This window comes from Salvia miltiorrhiza, chromosome 2 (genome assembly GCF_028751815.1).
Source record: "Salvia miltiorrhiza cultivar Shanhuang (shh) chromosome 2, IMPLAD_Smil_shh, whole genome shotgun sequence".
Lineage (NCBI taxonomy): Eukaryota > Viridiplantae > Streptophyta > Magnoliopsida > Lamiales > Lamiaceae > Salvia > Salvia miltiorrhiza.
This window is the reverse complement of record NC_080388.1, coordinates 58513024-58535206: the sequence shown is the minus strand read 5'-3', so window position 1 is coordinate 58535206 and position 22183 is coordinate 58513024. Positions and strand designations below refer to the sequence as shown.

The 22183-nt window shown below is 33.9% G+C and overlaps 1 protein-coding gene across 2 annotated transcripts; it reads right to left on the bottom strand.

Annotated features, from left to right (window-relative positions):
- Positions 1-867: 867 nt before the first annotated feature.
- Positions 868-5816, bottom strand: LOC131010657 (homeotic protein knotted-1-like). Of its 2 annotated transcripts, none has more exons than XM_057938294.1 (4): positions 5086-5816; positions 4827-4952; positions 4632-4755; positions 868-1401 (listed from the first exon to the last, which is right to left on the bottom strand). In XM_057938294.1, the coding sequence occupies exons 1-4, from the start codon at positions 5431-5433 to the stop codon at positions 950-952; spliced, it is 1050 nt and encodes a 349-aa protein (XP_057794277.1). In that variant the 5' UTR covers positions 5434-5816; the 3' UTR covers positions 868-949. The 2 variants fall into 2 exon arrangements, with proteins under 2 accessions (XP_057794277.1, XP_057794276.1); XM_057938293.1 differs by having other exon boundaries at positions 868-1410; positions 5086-5772.
- Between the last annotated feature and the right edge of the window lie 16367 nt (positions 5817-22183).

Sequence of the window (22183 nt, the reverse complement as noted above, 5' to 3'; positions counted from 1 at the left end):
AAAAGTTGCGCGGGTTGGGTGGACCGGGACCCACAACCCGTCCTCAGACAGGATTTGGAGCCCTGCGACGTTGTTGGATCTAAGGATGGTCAGGATCAGGGGGCAATATGCACCTTTACCCTATGGTAAATGATAATAATTTTTATAAAATAAAACATTATTTTAATTAAAATTAAATTTGATTGACTTCATGCATGCCACATCAGTGGTGGACATGTTAATAACTCGTGTCCATGTTGGAGAGTGAAGCAATTAATTCTGTTGGTAATACATCTATGAAAAATAGTCTAAGACATCTTAAGACACAATTTGTGGATTGCCTATTTTATCCCTATTATATATTTTATTTTAAAATTATTTTACATATTATATATTTATAAAAAATATATTAATTCATTAGATATTACACTAAATCTATGTGATATATTTCTATAGTTATTGATAAGGCTTATAAATAAATATATTCATCCAATAAATTATCTAATTAAAATAATAAATTAATAGATTTTTAATATAATAAATTATCGAATAAAATAACATTAATTACACGTACAACCTACATTCTTTCTGCTAGTACTTACTAAGTACATGTAGAATTAAAATAACGCAAGCAACTACACAATAAACCTTATAGGAACAAAGATACAAAGCATGACTCAGTTAATTACCTCAAAGTTGAAACGCACTCAAATCATCAAACTCGTATACTCGCATATATTTCTCATATTTACACATACTATAAAATTGAAAGAGTAAACGTGATCAGCTGGCTATGGGGTTTGAGACAGAAATATGAGATTTGACATGCAAAATAAGAAATAAATAAAATTAAGTTATGCACACAAAATTAAGACTTAGATTAAGACAAAAAGAAATAGTAGAAGATTGATTGCTACGAAATTACCAAATGATGGGTAGTAGCACTAGCATGTGAGAAAATGATATAAGGTCAGGGCCCCAATCTGTAAGGGCCTTCACCCAAAAAATGGGGTTCCATGTAAAGGGGAGGTGCATTATTGTGTGGGTGCAGCCCATCCATGACCATGAACTGCATATCTTCAGAGGGCTTCCAATGGCGTTTCCTTTGGTTGATGAACCAGTTGTTTATCTGCTTCTGGTCCAGCCCAGTCGACTCTGCCAGCGCCAGCTTCTCCGACTCCGAAGGATAAGGCCACTTGTAGTGCAACTCCCACCAGCTGAGCAGCTTCTGTCGCGCGTCTTTGGGGAGTTTCCCTTTCTTCTTCTTCTTCGACAGCTCCTGTTTCAGACTGCTTAGGTATCCACTGTACTTCTTCAAGAGGTGGTTCTTCAGCTCCCGCTCTTCTGCTCGCGGATCAATCTCCGGAACTTCTCTCTCTCCGCCACTGTTGTCTTCAGATGAACCTCCATCATACTTCTCATCTGTTGTCACTCCAAACCAAACAAAACATGTGAAAATAAATCACTCTCTTTTCTACTACTGCATGTCATATATATTTGATTTTGGATATAACATGGGACTATAATCTAGACAAGGTGCTACTTATTGTAACAACCTCTTTATCACATCCCACATAAACCTCTTAAACAATCAAGATTTTATATGAAGAATAAAAATTAATAATCCTAGAACAAAATACTATAGATAAGAATCCGGTTTCCCCTCAAAAAAAAGAATCCGGTTTCAATAGCTAGCACTTTATAATTAATGGGCGAGTTTTGCACAAGAAATTCAGGATGTTTAGAATTCAAGCTAGCACTCTTAAAAACAACAGAAATTAGAGGATTGAGAGGGAAGGAAATGTGTGATTGCTTTTTTTTTTTCAACTACAACAAAATTGTCCGTAATCCGTCGATAACGCCGCAGTTTTAACTACGGATCTGTTTCCATTTTAATTTCAACTTTTTTTTGTAGTGTACTATTGATACTAATAGATGTGTCACAAAATTCATTTCATCTTAGTTATATATAAGTGTAACAAAGTTTAATTACACACACATATATTTATATACTTTTGTTATATATAAAAATATAAGTAATTTTTGCGCTATCTCTCTGACACACACGCACGCGCATATACACGCTAATTTTATTACAAGTACTTTAATTATTAACATTTTTTTCAATAAAATATTTATAAATACAATAAACAAATTACATTTTGATGTCAGAAAATAACTACACTTTTTAATTATGTCACAAAATTAGCTATCAAATATCACTAAACTATGTGACATGCTTTCCTTTTTGTGATACGAATTATAGTTGCTCAGCTCAAGAAGTTAATATTATCTAGTTACATTATAATATTATAAATGTCACAATATTTTAAAAAGTATGTCACTAATAAAACATTTTGTTGTAGTGTATACAGATGAAAATGAATGTTTAGTTTCCCGACATAGTAGTGAAGAAATGGCACCAGGAAAATAAAATTTCGAAATTTTTGTACGAGTAAAGATTTTAATACAAAGTCTTGGCAATAACCATAACCAAACAAGTTAAATTTTTAATTTTATTAGATAATACACATAACATGGACGAGTTGTAACTCTACCAAATTGATGCTAATTAAAATGAATGGAAATCACTCACATCTTTTCTAAACCGACCCAACACTTTTAGGAAGCGTTTAATTACTTTGCATGAGTGATTATATGTAGAATTGAGTATATATATTTTTATCCTTAAGAGTAGGATATCTTCAATCCCACTATTTTTATGGGATAAGAATCAAGCAAAACTAGCTTGAATGATATAAATAATCAAGGGCATTGAGATATCCCAAAGTTACAATCCATCAAAATAAATAAAGAATTAGTCTTACTATTTTTATCTATCAAGACTAATTCTTCAAAGTAAACGCCTCTTATACTAAATATTATAGAATCTAACTTAATTGCCAAGAATACAAATATCAACAAAAAAACAAAAATAAGAACATAAAAATTGCCAAAGAAGAAAACCTACCAGCATGATTAAATTCCAATGAGGAATACTTTCCAAATTAATGTAAGGGTCACAGACTCACAAATAAGCTTTATAGTGCATATATTTTGCCGTGTTACTTCTCAGTGATTGTACATAACTATAAACAGAAAATGGTGTGTGTCGATTTCCCCAATTGTTTGCATCAAGTGATAGTCATTATTTGTTTTTTCCCCAAAAATAAAATACTGTTATTGACAATTACTAGTAACGATGAATAGAGTATAATGGAGATTGGCAATTAGTGAAAAACGGGATGAAGCAACATAGGGCACATACACAAACCATATTATATATATAGGGTTGAGTTTCATAGAGAATTATTTTTTTGTTCATCATGAACAAATCTATATATTTTACGAATAGATCAACATAAGTAATGAACAGACATATTTAGTAAAAATAGAGAAAAAATCGCCACTACCAGGATTCGAACCCGGAACAAATTATTGTTCATCAAAATTATAGATCTATTCGTTTTTGTTTCGTGAATTCTCTGTTCTCTAAATATTTAACATTCTCCCCCTATCTTTAGTGAGATCTTAGACACGATATCGTGCGTTTATTTTATCAATTTTATGGCTGATATTGTACCTAGATGGTGAATTTTTTTCTCTGAGTTCGAATTATGGAGGGAGCGAAATATTTTAAATTTCGTTATTCATCATTTTATACTTCCTTCAGTTCCTTGTTCATCTGTATATACTTCCTTATTTATCAGAATATATGTCTTATTTATTACCAATTTTTTAAATTTCGTTATTCATCAGTATATATGTTTTATTCATTGAAAAATAAGGGTCTTAGTATCTCACGAAAAATAAGGGTCTCATGTGAGCGCACCCCTATATATATAATTAAATTACATTGGAAAATTAAATATTTTGTGAAATTGAGAAACGTTCATAATAGGTGCACTGCACTGGACAAAAACTTCACAGTAATATTTTTTTTTTTTTTTGAAAGAACTTCACAGTAATAGTATTAACTTATGTTATAAATGGATGTGTAGAGAGAAAAGATTAACCAAAATTTATAGGCGATGGATTAATAATGATATAATGAAATCTGTGTGTATCAAGTAGATAAACATCCATGTCAGAAAAGGCGAAGCCCACGAAATTGGTGAAATCCCAACAGCGAAGAAAAACAGCAATACATACTTTCAAAACGAGGGAGGAAACATGGATTGTGATTATTAAGTAACAGAACCAAATCAAATCTTAGTACGTAAATACGTAATAGTACTAGTATCTTTGTATTAAGCCCTCGTGATTAGGGTTGGTTTCATATATCGTTTTGTTTTATTTTAAAAGACAGAAAAAATATACTAGTAGTATTATATTGGAGTAGTACAAAAAAGAAGCTAGGTAGCTTTTGAGCACTCGTGACAAAGCGTTGGAAAATGATTGTATGAGTCAAAGTTTTTGTTCACTAGCTAGGAAAATAGCAAAGAGTCAGTAATTAATAAATGAAGGTGTAATTCACCCACACACGGAGTCAAACACAATTCGGACACTGCCCAGTTTCAACTACCAGTTTTGTACTGCACAATTATATTTATCACTGCACTAATTAATTATACTTCCATCACAAAGCAATGGTGAATGGTCTCCCATTCCCATTCTGTGTGTGTGTGTGTGTTGAGAGAGAAAGAGTATACCAGTTGATGAGTTATTGGTGAGCAAATTGAGCTGCTTCTCAATGCGTCGCATGAACTCCATGGCTTCATGAATGGGCTTCGTCAGCTCCTCTCTGTACTTCACTAACATATCATAGTACGCTTCCTGAAATTCACATAATTCTTTTCAAAATTCACATTCCAAAGCCCCTAATTCAATATACTCCTACTATATACCATGAACTGGTCGAGTTCTGGATCCTTGGAAACGTCTCTGCCGGCCGCCGCCGCCGCTCGCTGGCTTGCCTCAAACTCCTGCCGCACCACCGCCAGCCGCGCCACCACGTCTGGCGGCGCTCCCACCTATGCACACACACAAACAGTGAAGCCCTATCATCACCGATCAGCAAAATTTTAGGTTTTAGGATTCAAACATAATGCACGTGAATGAAAATTCAAATACATACATCTCTCTCTCTCTCTCTAGAGATCTAACCTTTTGACAGTCCATGTAAGCATCCAAGAGATTTGAATACTGAGGGTGGGCAATAATTTTTGCTTTGATAGACTCAGCTTCTCCGGAACCGTCGTTTTCCTGCCTCCGATCATGGCGGCGGCGGTGGTCCTCCACCGCGGCCGGAGTAATCGCGGTGTAGTGAAACCTCGAAGCGTGATTTCGAGATTCAGTTTTGACCGTCTGGTGCTGCTGCTGCGCTTCCGATTGATCGTAGCAATCTGGTGATTGGAGATGGAAGCTGCTTCTCCCATACACTGAAGAATCTCCGTATAGGAAATTGCACCTCGAATTCGAGTTACCGCTCATCTCATGATTGTACTCCTCCATTAGTATGTGAAAAAAAAAAAAGGATTTGGAGAAGAAGATGAAACCCTAGAAGTTAGCAAGGATTAATCTCTACTATATAGCGAATCGGATCTTTTTCGAGATTTTGTAGCTCAAGTTTGGAGGTGTGATTGTGAAGCAGGTGTGAGACTGTAGCATGATGGAGATTAAGAGCGGCGGAGAGAGGGCGGCGGTGGTTGAGAAGAAGGAGTGAAATTTGGGAGAATTATATTATTGCAAGCTAGGCAAAGAAGAGAGTAGCGCTTTGAGAAGCAGCGATTGACAAGTGAAGCAGTTTTTGTTTTCTTTCCGTTGTTTCCCACTTACTTTCAACAGGTTTATGGATTCATACATTCTAAACTAATTATTAGTATTACGAAATTACCAAATTTCATTCAACACTGCAGTTTTGGTATTTCACTGTACCACTTTTAAGATATTTTGCGTCACAATAAATAAATTCTCGTGTATTTTACAAAAGATATGTTTTAAAATTGTTCTACTACTACTATATATAGATGTAACTAACTAACTAACAATTATTCTAAAGAAAAGGAAAAACTATCAACTAGCTCGACTGTGGGTGGAATAGTCTTGCTCATTTTTGTTCTGGGTCCGCTATTTTTTTTTTTTTTAAGTTGCACTTGCATATTAATTTTCATTTATTTTCAATAAATTGATTAATAGTAAACCTCTTTGCTCATTTTATCCTTCAAATACTTAATTTTTTTATAATTTTTTTTCTTTTGTTTTTGCATGTGTAACAAATGTTGATCATTTCATTTTCTTCTTCTTCTTTTTTTTTAACATAATTAGCATATGATATGCTCTCTATATTCACAATGTCGTTATCACTTTTATTATTTTGATCCGTTCATAATATTTTTGTTATTTTTATTTATAGCAATATGATCCACATTTTTTCTTATATAAGTAAAATTCGTTAAGCTACGCACAAGGGGTGCAACCTAACAAGGAGACAACAAGGATAAGGATAAATGACAAAAAAAAAAAAAAAAACACTATCCTAGAACGTTAAGGCATATAGAGGAATTGCAAATCCAATCGCTGATACTATAATAAGAAGAAAAAAAATGAGAAATTTAGAAATTCAAAACCCGAATTTAACTTTAATATTCTCGACTAAGTTCTCACTGCTGCATGACGCGTCCTAGTCCTGATCTGACCTGTTTTTTCATACAATTAATCTCACATGAGACCAACTTAATAACTTTTATAGCAAATGAAATAAAATATGTGTCTTAATAGGTAGAAATGGTTATATTTAATTTGACAATGCATTTGTAATAATGACTATTCCATAAAAATATGGTAATGCTAAAAATTAAGTGCATGTATAAAGTAACCCTTAAATTTGATAAAATTTGGGTAGAAATCAATGATATTGGGATACTAATTATTTGATTTTTTATTTATGGTCGATAAATTAAGTAATCGTCACAGCTTATCAACTAGACAATCGATTGACTAGTTGATTTGCACTAGTCGTACTAACTCATGACTACTTGATAGACTAGTTATTACTTCATATGTCTCATTAATAATAGTTCATTTGAGAAAACTCTTTTCGCTCACAAAATATCGTGAGATTTCTCACTTTCTATCACTTCTATCATTTAATCAATATTTTTTAATAATTGTGCAAAAAATAGGGAATCATACTTAATAGGATGGAAGGAATAACTGATAATTACTTGATTTGTTAATTCATAAAATAATATTTCAAATAGTCAGTATTCGAGTGTTAAATAGGACGGAGGAAATAATTGATAATTACATGATTTGTTAGTTCATAAAATAATATTTCAAATAGTAAGTATATGAGTGTTCTTGATTTTCACGTAAACTTTATCTCAATATATATACTTTATTATCTTTTCATTTAAAATTGAATATTTTTTAAGTATATTTATAAAAATGACATTTTGCTCTAAAACTCATGTGAGTGGTAGGGCTGAGCAAAACCTGACCAAAATCGTCGAATCGGACCGATTCGGTCGGTTCGGTCAGTTTGGTCCAAGTCTACTTCTCATTTCGGTCCGGGGCGGTTCCAAATTTAAGGACCGATATATATTCGGTCTGGTTTCGATTCTGGAAGGCTCAGACCTACCGAAAACAAGACTGAACTGAATATTCATATATATATATATATATATATAGAAATAAAACCTAATTAAATGTTTAAAACTTATAAACCCTACTACACACACATCATGCACGCCGCGCAACCTTTTCAACTCTTATCTCATTTACAAATAGGCGGCCATAGTAACAGCCCTCTCGGCTATCATCAATCGCCGCCTGTCGCCGGTTGTTCGACGTCAACGGTCGCGAGTCGTCGCTCCACCCCCATTCACAGTCAAGAGTTTCACTGCAGCAGGCTAGCAACCACCCCACTCCCATTCACAACTTCGCCCCGCCCCCATTCACAGTTGCCCGCCTTCTCTTCTCCGGTGTTGCGACCCTCGTCTCTTTTTCGGCGTCGCCTATTGCCGGCCATCTACAGCACGGTTCGAAACCAAGGTTCGAGTTCTCTTTGGATGTTCATGTTCCTTTCCGAATTCCTAGTTGGCAGTAGACCAACAGCAAGACATTTTTTAAATTTGTGCATTTTGGTCAGTTTTGGACCGAACCGAACCGAAACTGATGGTCGTTTCGATCTGGTCCATAATATTACATTGGTCCGGGTCGGTCCGTCAAAAATTCGGTCCTCGATTCTCTCGGTCTCGTCCGGAGCGTATGCTCAGGCCTAGTGAGTGGACATTTTAATCATAAAATATCTTACTCCCCCGTCTCACTTATTTTGGCACACTTTCTTTTTAGTTTGTTTCATTTATATTGGTATTTTAAAAAAACACTCCCTCTGTTCCGCTACAAATGTCTCATTTCTTTTGGGCACGAAAATTAAGAAATATGTATAAAGTAGATAAAGTGGGTTGGTGAAAATTGTTTAAATATTAAATATAGAGAGATAGTGTATTGCCAAAAAAGGAAATAAGACATTTGGAGTGTCACAACCCAAAATAAAAAAAATGGGACATTTGGAGTGGGACGGAGGGAATAGTATATAATCCTTACTTTTTTTATACATATCAAATAAGTGATCATATTAAAATGTAAATATAATAGCGGATGAAGTATTTGACTCCAACAATGCTCCATCCTATTTTCACACTACTCCCATTGGTGACTTTGTCACCAAAGTCATGAGAAAAGACAAAAATTTATTATTATAAAATAAATCAAAAATATATAATTTTGTGTGCCACTTAACTATATATTAATATACTCCCTCCGTCCCGCCCAAGATGCTACATATTCCTTTTTGGGTCGTCCCAACGAAGATGCTACATTTCTATATTTGGCAAAAATAAGGAATTTTAAACACTTAATTAACACTAATTAAGTATTTCTTTATTACATTCTCTCTCCTACTTTATCACTTTATTATCTTCTCTTTCTTACTTTATCACTTTCTCTCTCATACTTTATCACTTTATTACCTTCTCTTTCTTACTTTATCACTTTCTCTCTCCTACTTTATCACTTTATTATTACACACTTAAAACATTAATCTACAACTCCTTAAATCCCGTGCCGAAAGGTAAATGTAGCGTCTTGGCCGGGACGGAGGGAGTATCTTATAATGAAGTAGAAATAAGATAAAAATTGAATTGTGTCTTGTAAGGAGAGAGAAATATATATTTTAATCTAGGGTTGGGTTGAGGAAAGTTACTTAATTAGAATATTAAAATTTACATAAATGAAAAATATAGTGGCGGACCCATGAAAGTAAGAGGTGACATTGCCTATCACTTCATTGCTCCCTTTTTCAGCTTTAATTTCACTCTCTTCTCTTCTCCATCAATACAACCCATTTCCAACTGCTAACCTTGGGTTGAGATGACACCCCCCATGTTTTCTTGTCATTCTCTCTCTCACTCATCACAACTATAGCCACCCTATATGTTCTCTTCGCTTGGAGATCAACAATTATATCTCATTTACTCGCATTACCATTGGCAATTTGGCATATGCAATCAACCATAAACCCCAAAAGTTTTACATTTGTTATCAAGTTCAATTTCAATTAAATTATCAAACAAAAAATTTAGAGTAACAACCTTGTTCAAAAGTTTAAGTTAGGTTAATTAGCATACATCGTGTCCATATACATATAGTATATTGGAATCGAATCAAATAAAAATTAATTAAAATTATTTTCAGGCATTAGGTCATGAATAATTAAGATGGATTCATAATTAGTTGTCTTGGGCTCAAATGAACTTGTAGCCAATGATTTTTTTTTAATTTATCATTTTTTACAACAAATTCATCATTTTATAATGATTCGTAATTTATATTAGGAGGGTTCATTACATTGAAAGCATTTCCTTAGATAAGAATTAAAAATCAAATTCATTGATGATTAAGATAGATTGGATGAATTTGATTAATCTTAAAAAGAAGATATTTAAAATGAGAACTAAGTACTAATAACAGTACACTGGCGTGTAAAGTCACTGCATTTGTTGTGTAATTAACTGCACTTTGAAAAAAATGGAAAAAAAAAGAAGATAAATTTTGCTTCGTTTAGGATTCGAACTCAGATGATGCATTCATCGATCGTCGATTTTCATGATAAAACGGTTGGGTTTGGTTCTTCGTTCTCATTAGAACCTATCCTTATATATGTGGAGGGAATGAGAATAATGAATAAACCAATATATAATGTTTAATGATATTAAAAAAATTAGTAAATTTTCGCTTCCTCCTCTAGTTAAAATTTTCCGCTTCCAGGTAAATAGCAGTTGTATGATACATACCTATAAATCAATCTAATATCTCGCCATATATGAGGAATCACATTGAGACCATTAATTTAAGTTTTAAACTTTTGATAAACAAAATTACTCTTATGTACAGATGTACTATTTTCTTCTCTTGAAATTGCTAAGATTTTGATAATCTTGTTTTTCAAATTGCAATTTATAATCCTTCAAAAGTTTGTTCTATTACAATTGTTATTCTGTTCACACGTTTTGATCAGTGAAGTTCATATGATCATCCTCAAGAAGTATAAACATTCAATTTGCTCTTTAAGATTTTCAGATACAATAAATGAATTCGCTGGGTAAAAAACACTTATGAATACCAAGTTATTTGCTTGTCGGCTGCCTTGTGTTGCGTCATACGATTCCATAAATTCCCTAATAAATATACTAAATTTTCACCCATAAGAAGTCAGCAGAAGTTGTTCATATTACCAATCATTATAATTATATATAGGGATTTTGGTGCAAACATCATATTCTATTAATTGTGAACACAAGTATTATTATAATATAAAAATTAAAAGTATTATCGTAATACATAAAAACATGATTATAAAAAGCAACATTAATATTGTATACATAGAAAAATATTATTAATTATTTAACAATCAGGATTTTCGTTAACATATTCATTTAGGAATTAGGATATATGCATGGTATTGATTCATAAAATGATATTTTATCTTGTATCACGTGATATGTAAAAAAAAATATTTGCGCAACAGCGATTTTCTTTCTACACAGATCGAATAGATTATTTTAAATATAAAAAATAAATACCAAGTCAAAGAGATACTTTGCATCTTGCTAATAAATAACAAGGCAACAAAGAAGTAATTAAAAGTATCTAGCAACGAGATCCACAACTGGCTAATATATCCTACAGCAAAATGATGCATGGTTTAGCATCCTTGAATACTATATAATTAATTATTTCCCCTTAAACCAATTATTTAATTGGTCCAGCTGCTAAGCATTATTAGTTGGCTAATCCAATCCATTTATCCTTTTGGTTCAAGTGATGATTAATACTTTACTTGAACAGGGAAAGACAGTTAAGTCTACAGGAGAATTGACTAAAAATAGGAAGATAACATAAATATATTTAGGAGCTACACCTTTCTATCTAGATTTGATATGATATCAAGCTTAATATAATTAAATAATCCATCCGAATTCATCATTTCTCGAACGTTTTATCGCTTCCCGTGAGTCACTTGGGATCCTTTAATTATTCTGATCTTACTATCTCGCTGTCTCATTATTAATTTTTTAATTATTTTTTTTTATCTTTTTCTTCAGTTTTCATATATTGTGATTTAGTTTAATTTTATAATTATTAACAAGGATTATTAATTCAACTTTGATAATTTATAATATATAAAAAGACACCTTTCAATTTAAAATCAATTTCAAGATTAAGTGGTAATTTTGTAATTATAATAAAATTGAAGGAACCAAGACCTACTTTGCTCAACTCAATTAAGGTAATTGCAGTCTAACTCAGTCTACATTCTCCAAAGTCTGTAATATGTATATACGTCAATTGGTTTATACAAGGGGGATTCTGGTTTTGTTGAAAATGACCTAACCGCCGCCGCCGCATAGGAGGTTCTTCCGCAGGTGGTTCTGGCCGACCGGCTGGTTTTTTCCGGCCGGCGTCATGACGATCCTCACTTCCTCTGATTTTCCTCCTTTACACACCAACGTTCTACCTAGGGTTTCCCTCCAGCCGCCGATCCCGTCTTCTCTCGCGGATCCCTCTTCCGGCGGCGCTTTGCCGTTTGGCTTCAACTTCTCCCGGGATTGCTCTCTGTTCCCGGAAGTTCCCGAGTCCGATATCTTCATGGCAGCAACTAGGGTTTCTTCCGTGGGCCTGGCAGCGCCACTCACAGTGGCTTCAGCACCCTCGGTGGAGACTAGGGTTCCGGTGCTCCCTCCTTCCGTGTCTGTCGCAGCAGGTGCCTCGACACCAGTTTTGGAGTCCAGGGTTCCCAAAGTTGGTATGATAACTGGTGCAGATCAGCGTCTTGACAGCAGCAGGGCGTTTCTTCCTTCGTCTGCGGGCAGTTCCGTCTTTACGTCGGGTGTTCTTCGATCGGGGCAACCGGAGCAGCAACCTTTACTTTTGGAGTTAGGCCGGGGAGGAGATGTTCCGTCCGGTACTCCTCCCGTGAAGTCGTTTGCCGAGTCTGTTAGGCAATCTTCGGGACGTCCCGCAGACGTCCCGGCTCAAGATTTTGCGGTTCTGAAACCCAAAATGGTGAACGACAGGCCGTGCCTTTCTATTTCCTCGGCTTTCCGTCAACGGCAAATCAAATCCTTTCAGCATGCTATTCATGGGAGGGTTTTCCTTCGCAAAGGCGATTCACCAAGATTTGCGGCGGATCTTTTTACTGAACTATCTATCCTCTGGAAAACGTCGTCCCCGTGGTAGGTTATCCCTCTGGGCAAGGGATATTTCACGTTGAAGTTCTCGTCACCGGAAGACTTTGCTTTGGCTTTCGCGAAATCTGCTTGGCGTCTTCGTGTGGGGATTCTTTTCCTTCAGGCTTGGACTCCAAACTTCAATCCGAACAAGATTGTTTCTTCTACTGCTCAGGTTTGGGTCCGAATCTTTAATCTCCCGCATGAGTTTTGGCATCCTGAAGTCCTCTCTGGTATAGCTAGGCATGTTGGAACTCCTATTCTCGTTGATGGCATGTCTGCTAGGGCTTCAGTTGGTTATTTTGCTAGGGTGTTAGTTGAGATGAATGTGGCCCTGGAAATTCCTGAGTTTATTGATGTTAAATGTGATGATGATATTTATGAAATTGAGTTTGGATATGAGAATTTGCCATACTTCTGTAGTCTTTGTTCTGCGATTGGCCATGCCACTGATGACTGCAGGAAATCGGGCATAGAGCCTGCCTCTCCGACTAAACAGAAAGTACAAGATAATAGTTTGCGGGGCAGGAAGCATAGCAATAGATTTCGACAATGGAAGAAAATTAGGAGCCGTTCTCGACAGCACACGATTGCAGTGCCTTGTGCTGCTAAGCTGGATAATCATGAGGAGTCTTCGCCCAGACGTGAAGTTACTGTTGGGAAGAATTCTGTGGAAAACAGAAATAGTTTTGAGGTGCTGGAGGGTATGGAGTTAGAGAATGAAGACATTATGGCAGCACGTAGAGAGGATTCGCCGGTTCAGAATTCGGATGCTCCAGCTTGCAAGGAGGACACGGTTGTTATGGAGGATTCTGTCAGATCCGTGGATGAGGAGATCATTGCAGACGATCGCGAGGCCGCAAGCTCGGCACCGCGACCACAGAGGGAAGACACGGCCGGGTCTGAGGGTTCTACGCTGCAGGACGTTGCGAAGTTTGGGCAGCATAAGGAGGTCATAATACAATCTGCCGTGGTTCCGTCCATGGACATGGTAGATGATTCTGCTTCTCGGTTGGTCATTGAGCCTACACATTCTAATCAGGAGGAGTTGGCTAGTCGTATTAGCAAATTAGAGGAGCAGGTTAGTCAGGGGATGCAAATGCTCGTTGACAACCCTAAGCGTCGACCGGGTCGACCTAAAAAGGGGATGGAACGTCCGCAAGATCCACCGAATCCGATTGACAGTATCAAAAGTCGGCTCAGGAATAAGGGCGCCGCTTCAGACGCAGCTCGAGCTATGTCGGCTGTGGTTTCTAAGAGATGGGGAGATATGCTGGACGACGAAGATTTGTTCTACGAGGACGATCAATTCTTCTCTTAGTCTTGCTGGCTCGCACTCATGTCAATGCCCCTGCTGTCTCAGGCGTTGCTTTTGCTTTCTCTCTGGCGCTTGGTCTCTCTGGAGCTCGATCTCTCTGGCGCTTGATCTCTTCTGGAGCGACTTCTCTGCTCAGGAGCGACTTCGCCGCTCTGGAGCGACTTCTCTGCTATGACGCCTTGACTCCTCTGGCGCCTGGACTTCTCTGGCGCTTCGACTCCTCTGGCGCCTCGACTCCTCTGGCGCCTCGACCCCTCTGGCGCCTTGACTCCTCTGGCACCTCGCCTCTTCTGGCGCCTCGACTCCTCTGGCGCCTTGATTCCTTTGGCGCCTCGACTCCTCTGGCGCCTTGTCTCCTCTGGCACCTCGACTCCTCTGGCGCCTGCGGTCCCGTCTTTTGTTCGTTCTTGTTGTTTTCCTTTTCCTTACGCTTGGGTTTTTTGTCTTTTTCTTGTTTTGGTTTTTCCGGACCTTCCTTGTTTGCGGCTGTGCTCTCAAGGGTTTTTGTTTTTCTTCAATAAAATTTCTATTTCAGCAGTATGTGGCAATGAGGGGTGATGCCCGAAAGGTGGAGTGGCAAATGATTCTTACAAGGAATATTGCACCACCCAAGTTTATATTTATAATTTGATTGGCTATTTTAAGAAGACTATCTATAAGGGAAAAACAGGAGAAAATTGGAATTTATTGTGATAAGGAGTGTTCTTTGTGTAGGAAACTATTGATCACTTATTTTTCAAGTGTTCTTTTTCTGCAAATATTTGGAAGCAACTTGCTGGATGGAGTGGAGTTCATGAACATGTGTTAGATTGGCAAGGGGAGCTGAGCTTCATGGAGACACAATGCAGAACCAAGTCTGGAAGGCAACTTCTCTATAGGTTGGTGCTATTTAATGCGGTTTATTGCATATGGAAGGAACGAAATTCAAGGAAATTTGGGGATAATGTGTGTATGGTTGAGCAAGTGGTTAGACAGTGCCAACTACACATAGTTACAATGAGAACAAATGATAGGAAAGTGATGAGATATTTGTAGAATTAGACTCAATTAGTAGTCTTTGCTTTGTTAGCTTGTAAAGTTTTGCGACATTACTCATTGGTAATAAAACCCCCTCTATTTACCAAAAAAAAAAAAACTGAAGGTTTATTTGTAAATATTTTTTTATTTTCTTATTTGTTTATTGTTTTTATATAAAATTGTGGCATTCAACTAATTATAAAATATTTAATATGAATATAAAATTAAAGATCACGATAAGAGATTTAATTTGATATATTTTATCCACATATTTGATTTAAAATGTACAAAATATATTTATTTAAAGATTAAAATTTTAAAAAATCTCTCTCCTCTCTCATCTTTGTTTTTTTTTAAATAAATCTATTTTTAATTATTTTTCATTTTTATTTTCATTTATTTAACTTATTTTTATTAGATTTTCATCATTTCGATATATATTATTATGATTCTTCTTTATTTTTTTATTTTTTCAATATTCAAATTGAATATATTCAATTAAAATTTTATTTTTATTATATTTATAAATATGATAAGTGAGCTATCAATGTTATATAAATATAAAAAATATATAAAAACATTTCTTTTACATTCTTACATTGCAAGAAGTGCAAATGTTAGTTATTTCTAATATTTAGTTTTATCTTGAAGTCAAAAAAATATTTTTAAATTGATTATTCCAAATTCAGGTATATAATTTTTAAAATTTTATTTTTCGATGTTTTTTTTAGAATAAATTTTACTTTTCAATGTTAATTAGAGTTCATAATATAATAGTAATATAATATTTATTTAAGACTATATATTATTATAATAGTAAAATTAATAGTGAAATTGAGAATTTCATCCATCTTTAAGCACCTTGGGCTTCCTCTTACTTGTCGTTTCCCATTATCGATTCTTATATCATTACAAATATTGCATGTACTTTGATGGACTTTCACTGTTCATACTTTTCAATTTTCATCATACATATCCACTTACATGTGTATGGTTTTATGCGAATTTATGGTGCAAATATACTAGTAAATAGTTATTGCAATATACTCTTTGTTTAGCATCAGATACACTTTGAAAGAAAAACTTTATCTGGCTGAATATTAAGATTTACAATAAGATTTTGTTTTTAAATCATGTACCGTCAAGGAATGAAGAAACATTTGATTTGATATAAATTTTTCTGTCAAACCAAATGCATGTATCAGACGAGTTCAACTCGGCCCTCTTCGACCCACTAGCCGACTCGACCCGACCTGAAAAATTTATATAAGCAAATTAAAAAATTTCATTTATCATTTCTTCACTTTTGTTCTCTTTTCTCTCTTCGATCTTTCACTTTTCCGATATGCTATGTTGAAGTCAACGTCGCGCGATTTTCTTTCTCTTAACTGAACATCGTCGTCTTCAGGCCCCGACCACGGGCGGGACCGCGGGTGCTCCCTATTTTGATGCGCAGTGTTTTTATTTTGATCATATCTCTCTCGTTTAAATTTCGATTTGTGATCATGTTTTCGCACACAAACTCGTATCAAGATCATCTACAACTTTCATTCATATCATTCAACCTTAATATTTATGTAGATTTCATTAAAATAAAAATAAGTATCATATTTTATAAGATAAAATAATTTAAGCATCATATAATCATCAAACACTTAATTTCTTATAAAATTGCATCATAAAAATGTTAAAAATTATAGAAAAATGCATGAGTGTTATCAAGACCAATCTATGTGAAATGGGCAATGGGTAAATGAATTCATAAGTATTCACAAAAATTATGATTTTTTTTTTTTGGAAAATACAAAAATTATGTTATGATGTGTAAACTTGGTATTTTATCAAAGGGGACGAGCATGCATGGGCACGAATCTTTAAGGAAGATGACTATGAATAATGATCACAATGTTTCTTTAATTTCTTTATTTAATATCATGATCTGTGATGAAGAGAGGTGGTGCAATGCATGTGCGATGGCGGAAGAGTCGGTGGAGCAAGTGCTCCTTCATTGCCCAAAAACGAAATAAGTGTGGAACAATCTGCAGCAATGGATCAACATCAAGACAGCAAAACCAAAAGGTCTATCTCAACACTTCTTGTCTTTCATCTCTAGTAGCAAAGGAAAGAGATGTCGAAAATTCTTGAAAGCATTGTGAATTGGTACGATCTAGATTTTGTGGAGATTCCAGAATGAGAGCAGGTTCCAAGGAAAGGTCTGGAAGATCAAAAAAATTCACAGGAAATTAAAGGTATGATGTGGAGTTGGAATTCAATTTTTCATATAGTGGATACACGTATTCCATTCCCTTTGTGGCGCTCTAAGGAATACACCCTGGACTTTCTGTAATTGGGTACCTCTGGTACCATTATACTTTTTGATCCATTAATAAATCTTTCTTTTATTGATCAAAAAAAAAAATCATGATCTGTGAAACATATTTCATAGCTAACCCTTAATTTAGTCTCTTTTGCAAAAATGACATAGAGGGTGTTGACAATAAGTTTTTGGGATAATTTATAAGTTTTTGAAAATTATAACATGTAGTTTCTAAAGAGTTTATAAGTTGTCAAAGTATTTGAATTATTAAGCTTATAAATTAAAGAGATAACTTTTAATTAGTGAAAAAAGATATTTGAAAAGAGAGAGAAAATCGAAAAGAGATAAAATTAAAGTGATATATGATGAAAATCTATATAATATATAAAAGAGGAGTTTTTTCCTCCATTCTTTCCCTCTATTTTTTTTCTCTCTTCTTCCACCAAATTTTTCAATATTTTCTCTTCTTTTTTATAATTTTAATTATTTTCTAAACATCACAAAATTTTATTTATGAAAAAAATATTCAATATGCATCTTAAATTTGATTTTGTGACAAGTTTTTTAATATGGTAAAAAAAAATCAAAAATGAATTTAAAACGAATAAGTTATGAAAATATGTCGTGTAATACTCTATATTTATGTTAGTCCATGAGAATATTTATTCATTTACAAAAAATATTTATTCATTTAATATGTCGTGTAATACTCTATAATAATAATGTGTAATGTTAATTAATTTTCATTACAAAAAATTTGAAATTATTTAATAACTATGATTATCATTGCACATTATACAAAGTTAAAATTTGTAATTGATGAGGTTTATCTTTAATTTATTTTTAAAATATATTTTTGTATTTAATTATAATTTATCTAATATTTATATATTTTTATTTAAAAACATGTGGTTGATTTCGATGTTCGTCGTGCATCGCACGAATGGTCATACTAGTAAAAAATAATAGTTGAGTTGTTTTTGTAAAATGAGTGTTGCTTATAAAATAATGAAAAAATAAGTTGGAGTAGAGAAAATTATTTTTTGAGGAGCTTAATTATTAGGAGCTTATTTTGCCAAATATTTTAAAGAAGTTTATAAGCTCCTAAACATTATATAAGTTATTTTGAAAAGCTTATAAGCTCAGTCAAACACTCTCCTAATTTTAAATCACAAAATCTTGGGTACATCTGGGTGTACCGTACAATCGGGTTGACCCGTACCCAAAATATTATTATTTATATGGGTTGAGTCAGGATATGAGGTCAAATCAAGGTGCATGCAGTAAAGTGTTTTTGAAGTTTCAGTGAAGGTATAACCCAATTGTACGATAAATCCGGGTGTACCCAAGACCACCTCATTTTAAATTTAATAGTTTTTAAGCTCATGTCTAGCCTTTTTAAAAATTGCAATGAATCAAGTTTTTCATACTCTACTATGATGGATTTGGGAAGGTATTAGTTAAGTTTGAAACGAATAATAAAATTAATATATGTGACGGGTTTGGATACCTGCTAACCAAACTCATAATAATAATAATAATAATAATAATAATAATAATAATAATAATAATAATATTTATTAATATTTTTATTAATATGTGAGAATATCCTACCTATTATATATCATCCCTAAGCATCCACATGAATTATTTCACTTCATTTATTAATTTGAATATTTGTTGTTGATTTCTCCATAGATGATGTCAATCTAGAGATATAAGAATAAAGCAAAAAAAAATGTACGAGTATAATTTAAAATAAAATCCGGCAAATTTTTTTTAAAAATAAATTAGAAATTATCTCATATGTATCTATATTATACATTTCGAAACAAATAATTAAGAGTTGTTTATGTTGGAAAATAGATAACTTGTTTAGGCGTATTACAATAAAACAGAAATATAGAGGTAATTAGATTACGAAATAACAAATTGAATTGAGATTACAAAATAAAGAACCCGTAAAATTAGAAGTATGAGTCAAGGAGAATCCTTTATCTGTAAGATGTTTTACGCTCCGGTAGTGCTCTCGATTTGACGTGTCGTCTCCAAAAATAAAACGACTTCGTCTCGTGACAGCACCGCAAACCAACGAGCTCCGATGAACTGAAACGAGGCAAGAACATAACTCTAAAATATATGAGTGCAGGAATGCATAAAGTGCTTGTATGCAATTTCAGTTTGTAATGTTCGATGCATGGAGTGACTGTCCTATTTATAGGCATAGTCCATCAAGGGAGAATTTAAAAGCATTCCCTTTCGTCCCATAATGACGGGAGTCTCATATTATGGGACAGTTTTTGAGTAGTCTTTCCATTAATCTCTTTTAGGGATAATTTAAAAGCACTCTCTCTCGTCCCATAATGATGGGAGTTTTATATTGTGGGACAGTTTTTGACGGCCCAAAAACCAATAATGACAGGAGTTTAAAGTTGTGAGACAGTATCTGACGGTCCAAATACCAATTGCCAAGATCCAAGATCCAAATACAAGTCCACGCGTGTGGGCTTTACAACTCATCACTCGTGCACACGATTTTATTACATGTACATATGTAATAACTTATATATTGGATTAGTTAGTGTTCACTAATCAATGTGGGATAAGCATTAATATTTCTTTAATGCTTATCACTTTCTCATAACTCCATATTTCAAGTACTCAACTTTAATTAATTATTCCCTCCGTCGAAAGAATTTTCTATTTTTTCTTCTCTTGGAATTCCACAAAAGAACTTCTTATCTATTTTTGGACTATACCCACCACATATAAATGTCTCATTACTCTTACTTTTCACTTTATCACCACTCTCAATACTAATTAAAACATTTTTCATCATTCTCAAATCAACAACCTTTACTCCACTTTTAATATACTCAATAACTTTTTTATTAAAATATACGTCACTCTCTTCTAAAAAGTTCTTTCATGGACGTTGGGATTATTCCTCACTCACCGAAAATTAATTTTGAGTAAATAAATATATTACAATCAACTACTTGAAACATAGTTTGATTCTGCATCATTTAATTTTGTTAAATTAAATACTTCCTCCGTCCGTCAAAAGTGGACCACTTTGGCTAAGCACGGAAATTAATAAAATTGGTGATAATTTTGATGTAGTGGAGAAATGGTCCCACCACTTTATGAGATGTGTGGTTGAGATTGAATTTGAGGTGGTTTTTTTTGTAAATAAAGAGTGTTTCATAAAAAATTAAAGTGAATGGTGGGACAATTTCTATAAAAGGAAAGTGGTATACTCTTTGCGGACGCCCGATTTAGTAAAAGTGATCCACTTTTGAAAGACGAATGGAGTTTTATACTATAAAATTAATTAAATATTGATCAACTCATGACTAATTTCCGACCGTTTAATGGTGATGGTCCTGATGGACATACATTATTCTCTGTTGAGGGTGTAAGATACAATAGCTTTAAATGCTTAGGGACATACCTGACATTCACATGTACAAGTGATTATGAGTAGGACTCATGTTTATAAGCACAGAACAAATTTGCAATGAAAGCTTAAGAATGTTGATCATCATTAGAAGAAGAGAAAAAATAAGCGATTGGAAGTATTTATTAAAATAATATAATTAGTGGGAGTGGGTACAGACGAAGTACAGAGCGAAGAGTGAAAGTGGGAGTGGGACCCACCTTGCAGGCGTCGAGCGCGCGAAAACAGCGCGGGAGCTGTCCCCCAACTGGCAACACCAATACCATCTTTATCTTTTTCACTAAAAAATATTTAAATCATCTTTTTTTATTATCGGAGCAGTATCGGCTCACGATCGGATGTTTTTCATACCAATAATAAAAAGGGTTGGAATTAAATCTACCCACATCAATAAAATGTCTTGCAAAACTACCCACTTTGAAAGTCAAAGCCGAAAAGTACACTTGATGGTGATGGGTTGCTTGGTTTTTTGTAAAAGTTCTTACACTTTTCTTACACAAGTACAATTGTGTAAGAAAATGTGTAAGATAGGTAGTTAAAAATGCACAAAACCAGATAAATGTGCAATTATTGTAAGATGATTGACGTATAATGCCCTAAGTTTGAAAATAATGAAGGTAAGTTTGTGTATAATAAAACAGTAATACGAGGATGCAAAAAATTGTACTTTAAGTATATTTGGAAACAAAAAAAAATTCTAAACCTAATGTATACATTATCCGCCAGTAAAAAATAGCCGCTCGAAATAGCCGCCGGGTTTTTTATCCTAGCGGCTATTTCTAGCGGCTATTTTTTACTGGCGGATAATGTATACATTAGGTTAAGAATTTTTTTTTGTTTCCAAATATACTTAAAGTACAATTGTTTACATCCTCCTATTACTTTTTTATTATACACAAACTTACCTTAATTTTGTATTCTTTTTTTAAAATATATTCTATGAAGTAGAAATACATAATAGGCTTGTATTTAGACAAATTTGGATCATAGTGGTGCAATAAGTCTCGAATTTTTTATTTTATTTTATTTAACATGAATTAATATAGCCTAACACATAAAATAATAGAAAATGTTGGATAAAAAATATATATAATCATATATTATGAAACGGTAAAATATTAGAGATCCTACCACATATGTATCCGCCAGTAATTCGTATCCTCTAGAATTAGCCGCGTGAAAGAAACCCTAAGCGGCTACTTCTAGTGGATACGTTTTACTGGCGGATAATAGTACCATGTCATTTACAACTAGTTTTGATATCACAATATATATAAATTTTATTTATTAGAGTTCATATTAATGGTTGTTGTATTTTTTTCAATTTTGAAGAGCTAAAGCTAATTCAATTGTGATTG

Excerpts from the sequence above, each read along its gene's own strand:
- LOC131010657 (XM_057938293.1), bottom strand. The coding sequence starts at position 5,433 with ATGGAGGAGTACAATCATGAGATGAGCGGTAACTCGAATTCGAGGTGC. Across the intron at positions 4,756-4,826 it reads CAGAACTCGACCAGTTCATG|GAAGCGTACTATGATATGTT; the intron begins GTATATAGTAGG and ends TGTGAATTTCAG. Across the intron at positions 1,411-4,631 it reads CACCAATAACTCATCAACTG|TGACAACAGATGAGAAGTAT; the intron begins GTATACTCTTTC and ends TTTGGTTTGGAG.